The 14,135-nt window shown below is 36.4% G+C and overlaps 1 protein-coding gene across 3 annotated transcripts in view; it reads left to right on the top strand.

The window, feature by feature from the left end:
• The window catches only part of SPATA6 (spermatogenesis associated 6), a 40,475-nt gene that overhangs the window by 9,295 nt on the left and 17,045 nt on the right, over nt 1-14,135 (top strand). For all 3 annotated transcript variants that reach the window (XM_052665974.1, XM_052665973.1, XM_052665975.1), the window contains exons 6-10: nt 3,581-3,661; nt 6,166-6,444; nt 8,037-8,124; nt 9,639-9,679; nt 10,653-10,831. In XM_052665974.1, the coding sequence (XP_052521934.1) occupies nt 3,581-3,661; nt 6,166-6,444; nt 8,037-8,124; nt 9,639-9,679; nt 10,653-10,831 (668 nt within the window). The remainder of the gene's footprint in view (nt 1-3,580; nt 3,662-6,165; nt 6,445-8,036; nt 8,125-9,638; nt 9,680-10,652; nt 10,832-14,135) is intronic.

The raw sequence follows: 14,135 nt of genomic DNA on the forward strand, positions 1-14,135 counted from the left end.
GAGGATGTTGCTATTGGCATAGGGAATGTGTTTTGGAATTTAAGTTGTACTAGTGGAGTGACAGAACGTTTGAATTAGGACTCAGTTGCCCTATCTGTTGTGATTGGATTAAAAAACACTTTGTTGGGGTGGGTGGAAGGCTGATTAAAGGTCACTGGTATCATTTAGCTGGTATAATCTTTCCCCTGCAAGGGCAACCTGGAAATTGCCCTGTCACTTGCAATTAGAAGTGCTAATTTGGTGTCTAATGCTGTGCTACATTTCAGTGAATTAAAGCTGTGATTTTTGTGATACAAAGTGTACTGTTCTGCAGCAGCTTAAACAGTCCCTAAATTGTAAAGAAAAAGACATTTTTTTGTCATGGCATCTCTTTGATATATCAAACTTGTCCTATGAATATTTTCAGTGGCTAAAGGGAGGGAGGGAGCCACAACAGCCTCCATTTATAAGGCTTTTAAGTTGCTGTAGTTTTGTATCCAGCTTTCAGCTACAGTACTGCATTCTGCTGTTCGTTCCTTTCCCATCACTTCATCATTTTCTCTGAGTGCAAACACACTATGCACTAGATCAGGGAACTAAGTATTTAAAAATACGTTCATCAGCAAAACCATGCTACAAAAACAACCTTAAATACAGAGTTCTCAATACAGCCACAAATACAGTTGTTCTGGTGTTGTGAATCACTGAGGGAAATACGTAGAGAAGTTTGTGCATTGTTTTTGTTTGCTGGATTAAGTTATTTAATAGAAAAAAAATTATTCTCTAGCAAAATAAGGTGTCATAGGTTGTGAGCTGTGAGCAGATGGGCTCAGAGTCATTTGAATGTGTAACTGAATGATGACATTGTGGTAGCTTTTAAATGTTGACTGATGATAGACAGAAATGTCCTTCCTTGTCCTCAGGAGCAGTGTAAATGAAATACATCTCTGCCCTGAAATGAGGGCTGCAGAAGCATCAGTTATACTCTATTGCATCTCCATCACAGAAAATCAGAACAGCTCCAAGAAAGGATTTTGGCATACTGACCCCATTTTCAGGAGTACTAACGAAGCTGTGTTTGAAGCAATTGGAGGAAGTCTCTCAAATAGCTACTTGTGGCTCCTCTCTTTGGTTGCAAAATGGGATTGCAATGAGAGGATTTGTATCTCCAGAAGTTGTGAAGTCTCCAATGCCTCCATCTTCTGGTGTTCCCTAAGCTCTACTGGCAAGTGTCTCCTGTCAGCACCAAGCACTGAGTGTAAACACTAAACAAAAGGCCAAGTGTTAAACAAGGTCCTGCGGACAAAAATCACTCACATTATTTGTGTTCTATTCAAGCTGAGTTATTCCTATACAGAAAGTTATTTATGGTTAGCTGAAATGTTGAGTATTTTAGACTGACAGATGTGCTTCTCTGGCACTTCGATTCCTAATAACTGTCTTTTAATAAAAAAGTAAAAGTAGCAACAGCGAGGTTACAGTTGTGGAGTTCAGATAGGCAGTGACAAGCAGTGTCTGATGAATGCTGCTAATCTGCCAGTTGGAAGGAATCCCAAGTTGAGAGGATCAGGACTCCTCCAGAAATCTGGCACTTGGCTGATAATGTCTCTGGCTAAATGTCTTCTGAAGCTTACAAACACAATATGTGTACCAGATATGCCTCAAGTTATCTCTCTTGGTCCAGTGCTGCCCAGCTGAGGCTTTTGCTGGCTCTTCTGTGTTTCTCTGCAGCCCTTGTCCTTCAGAATATGTTTAAACCTCAACTGGTGGTGACTTCTGACAGACATTCTTATCTCCACTCCCCACCTTTATGCACTATTTGCTACTTTACTTAAAACATATTCTTTTCAGTTTTGTTGTCTTTCATTACATACCAACAGAAGATGTTCTGTTATGTACATACGCTTTTTAAGCTTTGATATATTCTCATGCTTCTTAAAAGCACATATTAGATTTGGTTTTTTTAACTTGGTTTCCAGTGAATATGAACTACCTTAACAGTTTTCCTATGAAGAAGGTGATAGTATATCTGTGTTGTATCTGGTCAATGACTGCTACAAGAGTACTAACAAGTCTTCCACTGACACCGCTAACACAGTGGCAGGAAAATAGACCCACAAAACTTTCTGACTGGATTTTCATTTATAGAAAGTGTTTAGAGCTATAGAATGGTCTTTACATCATGCTATATAGAATATATAGCATTATATACGAATATAAAAGGGAAAACTCCTTTTTTCTGTTGATCAATAAGTTACTCATGCTATACCCACTCCTGTGTATGCAAGGGCTGTCCTGTATGTGCTCTCCATGAACCGTTTATCTGAAGAACTGTGGTCTTACGTGATTTTTATCTGTAGGCATGTAACAACTCTGTTTTCGTTCTCTGTAAGAGCTCTGCTTTTTATAGACTTGCTAATTCTGGTGCGTCCTTTTTTAAATTGTTGATAGCACTTGACAATTCATTAGTAATAAAACCGAGTTGATTAAAGATGGTCAGCTTGAAAATCTTTTTATATGCCGTAACTTGACTTGATTGAATGCCAGACTCTTACTAATTGCTTAACTGAGCTTTCTTGGCATTTTTGTCATTTCATTTTCATAATCTAACCTGGGGCTGGATCGTATGCCCTTGTGGGAAATGAGTGTGTGTTTAGGCAGGTGGTAGGGAAATCCTTTGGTTCAGCAGTAACCTTCACTCATGAAGTTCCTGCTAATTCTCAGCTGTGGGGCAGGATCACAAAATGATGAGCTCCTTTTTGGTTCACAGTAATTTTGTGTTCAGTTGTACAAACGCCTTTGCATACAGATGCCAGGGGCTGTACAGCAAGCTCTCTGTGTTGAAAGGAGAGTAGGAAGTTCTAGGAACACTTGAATCCCTATTTGCTTCTGTGGAGTTGTGGTAGATGCTCTTAGATTATTCTCACTTGTCTGTGGTTTGTCTCAGAGATGCAGGGGCCTGCCACTTTGTTATTAAACATGGACCAGCTGAATTCCACTGCCTCCAGATCAGTCAAACTAGGCCTGGCTCTTGCCAGCCATGTGCTTAAGAGGTCATTGAAAAGAAGCAGGTTATAGGAGACAATCCACAGGAATCAGATGTTGCTCTGGGAGTTACAGAACAAAGGGGACTCCTGATGACACTGTTACAAGTGAATAGTTATTTGCAGTGTAATTGATGGATTTTCAAAATATTCTTACAAAAAGGTGACACAATTGAGACTGTAAATAAATTTCTGAAGTTAGCATTATTGGAACTTCCATATCATGACTGGAATTTTTATTGATGCTATACAGCATGGCATGAAAAATCTTCAAAATTGCTTTTGACTAAGAAATGTATTGAAATGAAAGTCAGACCTTAATTGTTGTACGAAAGCAATATAATCATCTGTAATTGAATTGTCAGAAATGCAAATGTTAGCATCTTGACATTTACCATTGCTGTTCTGTCTTTTCTAATTATCTTTATTAAAGGCTGAAATTAACAAAGGAAATGGCTGGAAATTAGGGATGGTTTGTTACATTAGGTGACATTTACTTCTTTGATACCCTTTATCTTGAGTTGGGGCTTGATGTTCAATTATTGTCTCTCTTCTAGGGAATTGCACCAAAATTGAGATTTTCTACGACCTCCCTTATTACTGAAAGTCTGTTAAGCTCAGGAAGGAGTCACGTACAGGTTAGCATAATTTAATTGTTTGCAATTTAATTTCTAGATTTAATATTGATACGCTTTGTTTCAATTTTTTGCATATGCTGCTCACTTCAAACTTTCCTCATTCTTTTGTTGTGGTTAAAGCAGTTGTCACGGGTGCTTGACAACTCGATTAAGTTTTCAATCGAGTATGAGTAAAGAGTGGGTCTGGTGCATGACAGTAAATGCTGAGAGTTCCTTGAATCTGAAACAATTATCACCTGCTATTTTCTGTGATCAGCTGAAGTGTTAATCCCTGGTGTATCGCAGTGGGAAGGTTCACTGTTTGGTACTGGCACTCAGAATTAAGGCGGGACAATGAAGCTTAGTGAAGTCAGAGAAAGTCAAAAACAAACCAATTAATTGTTTTCCATAGCGATGTCAGTAGCAATCAAAACGAAGATTTCTGTTGCAAAACCTATCACTAATGTTAATCTGGAAACGCTGCTTCTTCGGTGAGTAAAGTTAAAGAAGTAGTAGCTGAAAAGAGTGGGGAGAAATACCCTTTCTGATGCATTAGTTTAGTTTGTATCACTTTTCTCTGATCTCACTGGTTTGTGTCATAGCTTCCTGGGACAGACTGTCACACAAAGTTACTCTTACATGCTCCTCCTTCTCTGGTTTATTGCAAATGGTGCAGCATCACTCAAATAGAATTGTTAAGAAGGTATGTGTGCAAAAAGGACGAGGTGACTTTGATCCATTCATGATATTGTTCATTAATTCACTGAGAAAATTCAATTTTAGCAAAATATATTACTGAGACACTCGAAGAATTTCTTTTTAAAAAAAAAAAAAAAAAAAAAAAGAAAATTAGTGTTGATAGAAAACTAAACTCGTTGAAGGGGACTTCAGAAAAAGGAACTTGATTTGAAACTAAAGAATGACCTTAAAAGTATTTAATATGTTACAAAATTTCCATTAGATTTTCATGGACTACAGTGAGGATTTAATTTTACAACTAGTTTAAGCCAGGAGAACATGTAGTCTTCTTCTGTTAAAGTTGAAATTATTCTTAGAGTGTTAGATTCTTTTTTGTCTGGGACAGTTTCACATTGTGGCTCACTACCAGCTGCATAAGTGCAAGTACAGGCAAAAGAAAGCAATGTGAACTGTGTTTGCGATGCCAGATTCACGCTATGCTAGTACTAAACACTCAACCTCATCTTGTTTTCATTGTTATATATGGAAGGGAAGACACAAAGGTAAGCTGGGCATTTTTTTCCTAGGTTCTTCTGAAGTAAAATAATGCATGCAACATTCATATTTAAGAATAATGTCAACTTCCTTAAGCTTGAAAAGTAATTTCTAATTGGAAAACAAAAATCTTGCCATACTTCTATTTTTGAGCTTCTGTAACATGGGAATTTAGGCAAAATTTGGCTTAAAAGCCTAATTATCCATATGCCACTGACTTTAGTAGTCTGATAAGAATTGTATAATCTAGAATTCCTTGACCTATAATGCTTCCAGAGTAATTAAATGTACATTTAATGCCAAGAATTGCAAAGGAATGATAAGGTATTTCAAATAAAACTTCAGTGTTGGAGTGAGTTTTGCAGTCTTTTGAAGAGGTCACTGCAAATTTGATAATTATTTGGAATAGGAGCTAATCTGAATTGTTAAGTAGGTTTTCCAGTGAAAAAACATGCAAACAAAATACTCATGTATTGTACTGTGCACAGGGAGCTGGTGAGGGTGATTGTTTCCCAACTTTCTTCCATTCTGTTAAATGTGAGTATTTTAAAAGCAGCATCGACTCGGAGATAAACTTCTAAAGCAGTATGAGAAAATTGTGTGATTTTTGTAAATTTTGACTGAAAAAATAAATGCTTTGGATGTAAACTGGCAGCAATACGAATAAACAGCTATTTCTCTTCTTTTGCAAAAGTATTCACCTGATTCAGGATAATCTTGGGAAGATGGTCTGGTTGTTTGTTATTATACAAAACATTCTTGATTAAGACACACTATTCAAGTAGTAAATTGACTGTGTTCCAAGAAAATATGGATTTCAGAGTACAATTACACTTCTTGTGACTTTTAGGCAACTTTAAATGATCTGAATGGAGAAGAATTTTAAGATACGTATTTTAGAAGTTTTAAACAGATGAAAAATCTGCACAATTTTGTACGTCCAATGCTGATAAAGCTTATGTTAAATGAACTTGATAGAAACCCCAATTTGTTTTTTTTTTATTTTGCAGTCTCTGTATGCTAAAAGAATGAGCAAACTAATTGAGTGAAGTATTAGACACTTAACTTCTAACAGGTGGTAATGTGTGTTTTAACCTCCTTTTGGATTCTGACAAAATGGTAAATACATTGTTGCTTTTTAAATTGCTGTCTGATTATAGTCTTCTGAGAGGAATTTCAGCTGACATATAGCATCAATTTCTGTTAAAATTATTAGTTCCCTGTTTCTGTTACTGTCAGTGGTCTTTGTTCTGCATGCTGTCAAAGCAGATAATTTCTCTTTTTCACTTTAGGATGATTTGAATTGGGTACATCACTCAACTCCAAATGGAAAACTGCAAACAAAGTTACCAAAGAAAAACATGCTTTCACCTGAGAAAAGCAGGCACAGTGTAGCAAGAAAGAATTATGAGCAGCCAACCATAGCTTCCAAGTCACGTTCTCCATCTCCATACACAAAAAGACGAATGTGTGAGCTGTCAGAAGAAGCCAGGCAACGACTTGCCCACTTAAACCTTGGTCCTTACGAATTCAGAAGAGAAACTGATAAACCTCCATTTGTAGTTAGACGGGTTTGTATTCTCCACGAAGTGCTTCTAGTTTAGTCTGAGATCAAACATTGTTCTTCCACTGAATACTGTTCCAAAAATTCATTCATCTGTTAGTTTAGATGAATAATTTCTCTCCAGTCTGTCACATAGTTATTTAAATATAAAAGAATTTTATTTTAGTTAATGTTATCTGTTAGTATTAGACAAAGATCAAATTCTTTCATGAATATCTTGGTTAAATTCTCTGAGGCCCCATTTCTTTTTTTCCAGCACGGTAGATAGTATAATAGCTGTTTAAATTCAACTTGGAAGTAATTGATATTAGTATTAAAAAATCCTGAATAAGACTTTAAAGAAGAGGTGTCTAGTCACATTAAGAACACGCACACTGCCTCTTTCAACTTTGTTAGCATTCTCAGATCTTTGAAACACATGCTTTACTCAAAGCTATGTCTCTGATACTTTGACTTACAACTGATAACCAGCCTGCATTTAGCACTTAAACAAAATCTGCATGTGGAAAAACTGTTCTGAAATTAAGTAGTTACTTGAAGAAACTTCATGTAAGTGCTTTTTTGCAGGTCCAGGTTGCCCAGCCTCTTGGATGAATGTGTTCTCCTGCAAATTGCTTTGTTACAATTTGGTCACCCTCCTTTCTAAGGATATTGCTGAGAACGTGTAGGGCCCAAGATAGGATTGTTCTGACTCTGTGCTGTGACACGATTTCTCAACAATTTCGAACATTTGTCACAGCTACTGAGATAACTTAGCATTTAATTAGTTTGCCTGTCACACTATTTCATTTTTGTTTATGTAGGAGTAGTAATAGCTTATCAAATTCTAAAATTCTTTCAAAAGTTTTCTTCTTCTTGTAGGTATGTTTTTCTAGAAATTCAAATTAGTCTTATTAATCCATTAATTATTCATCAGCCTTCAATTTGTCTTTCTCTGTTATTTTTCTTTTATCTCCTGCTAATCAATTTTTTCTGGTTTTTGATCTATAGGTGAAGTTCACAGTTTAATTACAACATCTGTAAATACTGATTATTGATTTCAGTTGCACTGTTATATTTGTACAGGAAGGAAAATTCTTGTCTCTTAATGCATCCCTTCCTGGCATCATGGCCTTTCTAGAGTGAGAATGCTCTTTTCAGAGCATCTTTACTGCTGAGGTGCCTTGGTTTGGCAGTACTACATTGACAATTAAAGTTAAATTATGTTAAAATGTAACTTTTAAACCTAGCAACAGTAGCACTTTGTAAGGTCTGAACAGTTTGGAATAAATATGTGGTATCACATGGTCTTTAAAAAGATATCTTCAAAAAGATGTTATAGATGAAGGAGAAACTGTCTGCTTTTTTTATTCCTTTGAACAGCGTGACATTCAGGCCTTTCTAGACCTTTCTAGAACTCTTTTTGTTTATATGTGATAATGCTGATAATATAAACATTAAGAACACATTTTTAAATAGTATCTGAAAAAGAATAAATGATTTTAGAAAGGACTGGATGTGGTCTTATGGGGGGGGGGGGGGGGAGGGGAAGGGAATTAAAAATATGTATAGAGATTAAAACATCTGATACTGCACCTCTTAACAGTAGTTTTGCTTCAGGTAGAACAACCAAGTCCTGGAACTGAGCTTTATGCCCGCTCTACCCTGCAAGAAGGCACAATGGAAACTTGGTCCAAGGTAACCCGTGGTCAGTATTTAATACTGTTATCTCATTTAATGCTTTTTTTTTTTTTTTTCCTCCAGTAGTTTAGTCAGGTGTTTTTTTTTTTTTTGGTTTTTTTTTTTTTTTTGGTTTGAAACAATCTCTATTGGAGAAAAACCTGCTCCTCTTTGGTAGGAAGAATAAGAGCACTGAATAAACCTATTGTTGCAAAAGGTGGGTTTGCGTATTTCTTTACCTCGGGGAAACTTGGAACGTAGTTCTACATGATAGGAAAGTAGGAGCAGAAAATACCAGAGTCCAGGCACTCTGTTCCAGTCCACCTGTTTCGATTAGTTGCATAGAGGAACAAATCTGCACATCAGTCGCTGTGGGTGTGTTAGTCATGCCTGGAATGTTGATCATTTTGAAATTCAAGAGCTCTGTTGCTTCAAAAATGAATAATGTGTATATCAGCTTTTTTTTTTTTTTTTTTTTAAGTGGATCTGTGGCTTACAATTGTTAATGAGCATCCAGGATGCTTGCGTGTGTCTCCTTCCACTTTCACTGGCAATAGTAACTGAGTGTTTTATAAAGAGTGTGGGACAAGAAATTTAATTTTTTTTTTTTTTTTTTTTTTGTAATAGTACTGAGTGCAGGATATTAAAGGGTTACTCATTCTTGTTGGGATTGTGCATATCAATCTGTTGTAGCAAGGTAATATAATAGACCTATAATCATCTAGTATCGTTATGTACTTACAAATGAGTTGATGGTATCTAGCCAGTGGCTAGGAGAGAGAAACCTGCCTCACAGCTAACATCCAAATGGTTTACTAGTCATGTTTCTATGTATTGAAGCTCAATTCTAATTTTTATAAAGCACAAGTTCCTGTGATTGCAGTACAATTTAGTCTGGTTTTGCTTTTGTGCAGATAGATGATAATGGGTTGTCTTTAGGGCTGCTCAGTGCAGACTGATACAACTGATGAAGAAAGCAGACATAATTAGTTGTCATTCCCTTTGGGGTGAGGTGCATATTGACAGTGGTTGGACACCCTGAGCTGGTGTGGATTTAATAGTTCCTCCACTGTTGCTTCTGTGGTCTTCATAACTTGTGTTTATGAGCCAGTGATGAGGGAAAGAACAAGGAGGTGATTAGAGGAGAAAGTGATGGTGGTAGGGAAGCTTGTTCCAGAAAGTGTGGGAAGGTAGAGTAATGTAAATGAGATTTTTTTGAGAATGATAGAGTTTTACTTTTTATTGATTTATACAAGTAATAGCTTATCAAAATGTACTACTTCTGTCTATGTAGAAGATTGTGCTTGTCCTGATTTAATGTTATTAACACTGTACTGAGTAAAACGTAAGGTCATTGTTTTCATCTGAAGGTAGTAAAATATTACTGGGAAGACTGTTTAGAATTTCACAGTCTGTAATAATAACTTGGTTTATTAGTGTTTGGGAGAAGAGGTAAGCTATTTTGTAAAAGATTTTATAAAACAGGGCGTTCAGATTTTCTTTTGAATTTCTTGAAGTATACAATTTTTTTTCTTTCTCCAGATCTTTCTCTTCTTGGCAGCTACAGACCCAAGAAAGCCAAAGTGAGTACTCTGTAGTGCTGTTTAGAAACTAGTTTTGGGGGAAAGCTCTGAGAGAGGAGGTTTGTTCTGTGTAGGTACGTTTGTAATTGTCTACTGCACTACCAAAAACAAGACAAAGGATGTTTAAAATCTGATATAGCTCTTTTTATCTCTGTTGGGTTATTTTGAAATACAAATGTGAAACAATATTCTGTGATGTGTCCATGCCTGTAGGTAAAGGACTTCTCTTTGGCATTAAGGCTTGTGGTAAGACTGTAGAAGAGCCTTTAGAAGTAATTTATAGAAATCTGCCTGGTCATTCTGAGATCAAACTTTTTTCCAGAATATTATGCAAAGGTAGCTCAAGTACAAATGGCAAGCCACTATTTTGTCATTTCACATTTAATTATTAATATTTTAGCTGCTTTGTAAAAAGTGGATCTGAAGATAATGTCAGGGTTCTATCTTGTTCTGTTGTAAACCAGGGTAACCCATGGAGACATCTGCATGCTGTATTTCAGATTAAGAGGAGCTATGAAAGGAGTAAATGAAAGAGTTAAGATTGACTAGGAGATAGACTAGAATTTTTCCTGGAGGAAGAAAAAGTCATGAAAAAAATAAGTCTGAGCAGGGGTCCCGGACTGAGGAGAGGTCTGAGGTTTATTGGTGTAGACTCTTGGGTGTCACCCTGAATCTCTGAGGATCCTGTGACATGGGAGACTTTACACTATGCAGTCAGAATAAGATGATAGCCTGAAAACCAGGCTTTGCTGTAATACAGAGTGTTAGATACCAGCAGGGAGCACTTCCTAGTTCAAACTAGGGCTCCTTTTGTAAAATGGGGATCTTTGTTCTTCCCCAGCAGGTGGATATTCCTGCATGTATGGAAAGCCTGTAACCCTTCAGTTTAAAAAAGAAAACTGTACCTCTTACCTCTTGATATTCATATTACATTTTAGCAAGGTTTGGTGTTTTTTCTTGTTGTTTTTAACAGGCAAGATCTACTCATGGGAAAGACCATGACAATTCTTCTGATGTTTGTAGTGAGGATGTGATCTCTGGTTCACCCAACAGGCTGGCCCATTCCGGCGGTTCATTAGTGCATTCAGCACCTTCAGCATTTCAGAAGCATTCTCTAAGTTCTGTACTAAATCGATCTTCTCTAAGGGAAAGGTAATAACTTGTTCTTGTTTGTGAAATTCTGGAATCATTAAAGTACTTGCATGACAATAGGTTTCATGTTTGGAGTTTACACTGGATGAAAAGACAGATCTTTCCCTGTCAACTATCTTGTATTTTCTATTTTTTTTTATCTTGTACTTTGTATTTTTATCAGGAGCTGTGTTTGCCATCACCTCTCTGCTTAATGAATACAATACAAATAATATGGCAATGAAAAGGATCCTTGACCTCTTTCTTGCTGACCTCCCCTGAAACAATAACGTTTCTGATTACATGTCCCCAGTGTCCAACAAATCTTAAATAGGGAAAACTTAAATGGGTAAATAATTAATGTTTCAAAGGGCATTAGGCTATCAGGAATACAAATATAGATATATGTTAAGCAGGATATTTTAGAGCTGTTTGGAAACCTTTTTTTTTCTTTGTTTTTTCTTCTGTCCTTTTCACCATAGCATTTGTAAGTATGTACTTCTGGTTGTGCTGTAGTCAAATATGTGACTAGTTTGAGTAATGTCCATGGGCCAACTTTCATATAATTAGTATATTTGCAGACTGAGGTGATCCTTCTGCTTTATTTTAAACTGAAGTATTGGCCTCTGTAGCAATTCTGTGTATACCCATTTCTGTATATATATATATATATTTTTAGTCTTCTAATATTAATATCCCCTAATTTGGTGGATTTCAATCCTTAGGTGAGTATGTAGAGCAAGCATAGAAGTTCCAGTGTCTTGAGAGGGTGAAACAGAAGAAATTTCAACAAGCAGTTTTTTCATATTTACGCACTCCAATCCTGCAAGGAGAGTATTCCCTACTTGCTGCTAAGTAGAACGTGTCCTGGGTACACAATGTTCCTGCTATACGTTTGGCTTAATAGGTTACTAGATGACTTTCTAGGGGTAGAAAAGTTGTATGTAAATCTGGGCCTAAATAACCAAGTACCTAAAACAATTTGAAGGTGCTTGGGATCAAACTGATGTCCTGTCCCTTGATTCTGAAGTATTTATCTAAAGCCATACTTGTGTATGTGTTCCGACAGCCTTTTCACACTCATTTCTGATTCTTTTCTCCTTATTACCATTGGTACCTCGTTTAGTGAGTGCTCAAAGGGTGTGTTTTGTAGCCTACACACACTCTAATACTTTTATTTTTCCTCCAAAAAAGGAGAACTATCTCAGTTTTCTCCTTTTAAAATAAAAATGACAGATGGCAGGTGGAGATTGAATTTTTTTAGAACTCAGATCAAGTTGGTGGTTTAACATCTTTCTCTGCTTGAAAACTTGCTTGGTTGTTCTTCTGTGTAGTAGTATTTCTGGGAGCTGTTATGTGAAAATCAGGATGTGTTTGGGTTTGGAAAAAATGTGTTGTTTGGTTGTTTTTTCTTTTTATCATCTTGTCTAGTCCCCACATTCTCTCATGTGGTCAATCCCCTCTTCTTACATTGTGCACTGGTTAACTATGTCTGGGTAAGAGATTGTAATGGTGATTGTTTATTTGCTTATTTAATGACTGTATTTAAAGATGACAAAGTCTTTTCTATTGATAGCAAGGAAATCTTGTGTGTTGTGAGCCACTGTTAGTCAGCAAGTTAGTCATTCTCCAAGTCATCGTAAAACCATCTGAATGTTCTTGCCTTTTCTCATTACCAGCCCCTCTCTCCAGAAGAGATAAGTGCCTTTTGAAGTTTCTTTTCTCTTTAGAACTAATATTCTTAGCTCTTCTGAGATGTAGCATCTTTTTATGTTAAAGACCTGGGTATTTACTTCTGACATTTAAAAAAAAAAAAAAAAAAAAAAAGGGAAGTAAAAGGTATATTTTGGAAAGTTTGATCTTTGTGTTCGTGCTGCTGAGATAACAATGGATTTAGCTGACTGTATGCAGAGACGTGTAGCTGGAATGACAAGCATGGATCAGAGGTCAATGTTTGGAAATGCATGCAAATGCTGTTCTATAGATTATAGAAATACAGAGGAAATCAGAACTATTGGATGTGTGGCAGTTTTAGAGTATTTGCAAGATGATATCTTATCTGACAGTGATTTGATTGTTATTTCCTCAATCTTATTTTGAATTACAGAGACAAACAGCTTCACATATACATACTGTTTATTCATCTGATCAATCCATGGTCAATACAAAACTTGACAACTTACCTCAGCCTTTCTTTACTTCCTTGTTTTTGTTTTGAAGTGAGCATGAAGTGAATGTCTGTCATTCTGAGAGTACTTCCTCATAAACCTGCTGAATAGTTGTTAAGCCACTGCAATACCTTTTGGTGATACAGAAGTTTGGGGTCTTGCATAATGCCCCCTCGGGAATCTTGCATCCTTTGTAGCAGTTTCCATTTCTTTCATGTGAGCCTTTTTGAGATATCTCAAATCAATGCTCTCCCCTTTTCCACTGAAGTTGAGCCAATAACAGAACTGTAAACAGTTTTACTGTTGGATAAGGCTCCAAAGTTTTGAATATTAATTTTTCATATTTTATTTTTACACTTTTCGTTATTTAGGTCACTGCAGGAAAGCATTTGTTGTGTTGCAAACTGAATCAAAATAGAGTGATGAGGCTGTGCATCTTCATGCCCTATTTTGATTTTTATTTCCTATGCAGAGCAATGATGCATGCATGTTCTTCCCTGCTTATGATGTCTGACCAGCTTCAATCAATGTGGTTAAAATGTTATTTGCCCCCACAGGCTGGTTGTTTGTGCATAGATGCTTTGTGAAAGCATTAGAACTGCTGTAGAAGAGGAAAATTTGACTTCAGTGCTTGCTTTTATAGTGCCTGTATATCGTCATACATGCCTAGAGGGTGGTGGTTTTCTTGGGGACTTGCAAGCTTAGCCTTCCTTGCAGCATTGAAATCTGCAGCAAAATACAAAGCTAAAGTCATCCTTCTGTAAAGAAAAGTAGGCTAGTGATAGAAGTCCTCTGAATGGAGCTATATGATGGCACAAAAGAAATTCTTTTCTCTAGAGACTACAACAGTCATAGCAGTATTTGATCATTTCTCCTATGTTGAGAAACAAAGTTATTTCTCATGCATTTGAGATCAAGGGATTTTTTTATTGATCTGAAAAGTAATCACTTCCAGAGCAAAGGCCATTCCAATGTCTTTTTGAGATTCTGGTTGCTCTGCTGAAATGTGATCTTACCTACTGTAAAATCTAACAGAAATCTAAGTTCTGTTTGAAGCAAGACAGAGGTTAACTGCTTGGATCAGATAGCTTCTATAATATTCCTATACTGGTTTTCTACCATCTTCTTCTATTGCCTTTTTCCTAGTAGTAGGGAAA

This window comes from Tympanuchus pallidicinctus, unplaced genomic scaffold (genome assembly GCF_026119805.1).
Source record: "Tympanuchus pallidicinctus isolate F22 unplaced genomic scaffold, pur_lepc_1.0 scaffold7, whole genome shotgun sequence".
Taxonomy (NCBI): Eukaryota; Metazoa; Chordata; class Aves; order Galliformes; family Phasianidae; genus Tympanuchus; species Tympanuchus pallidicinctus.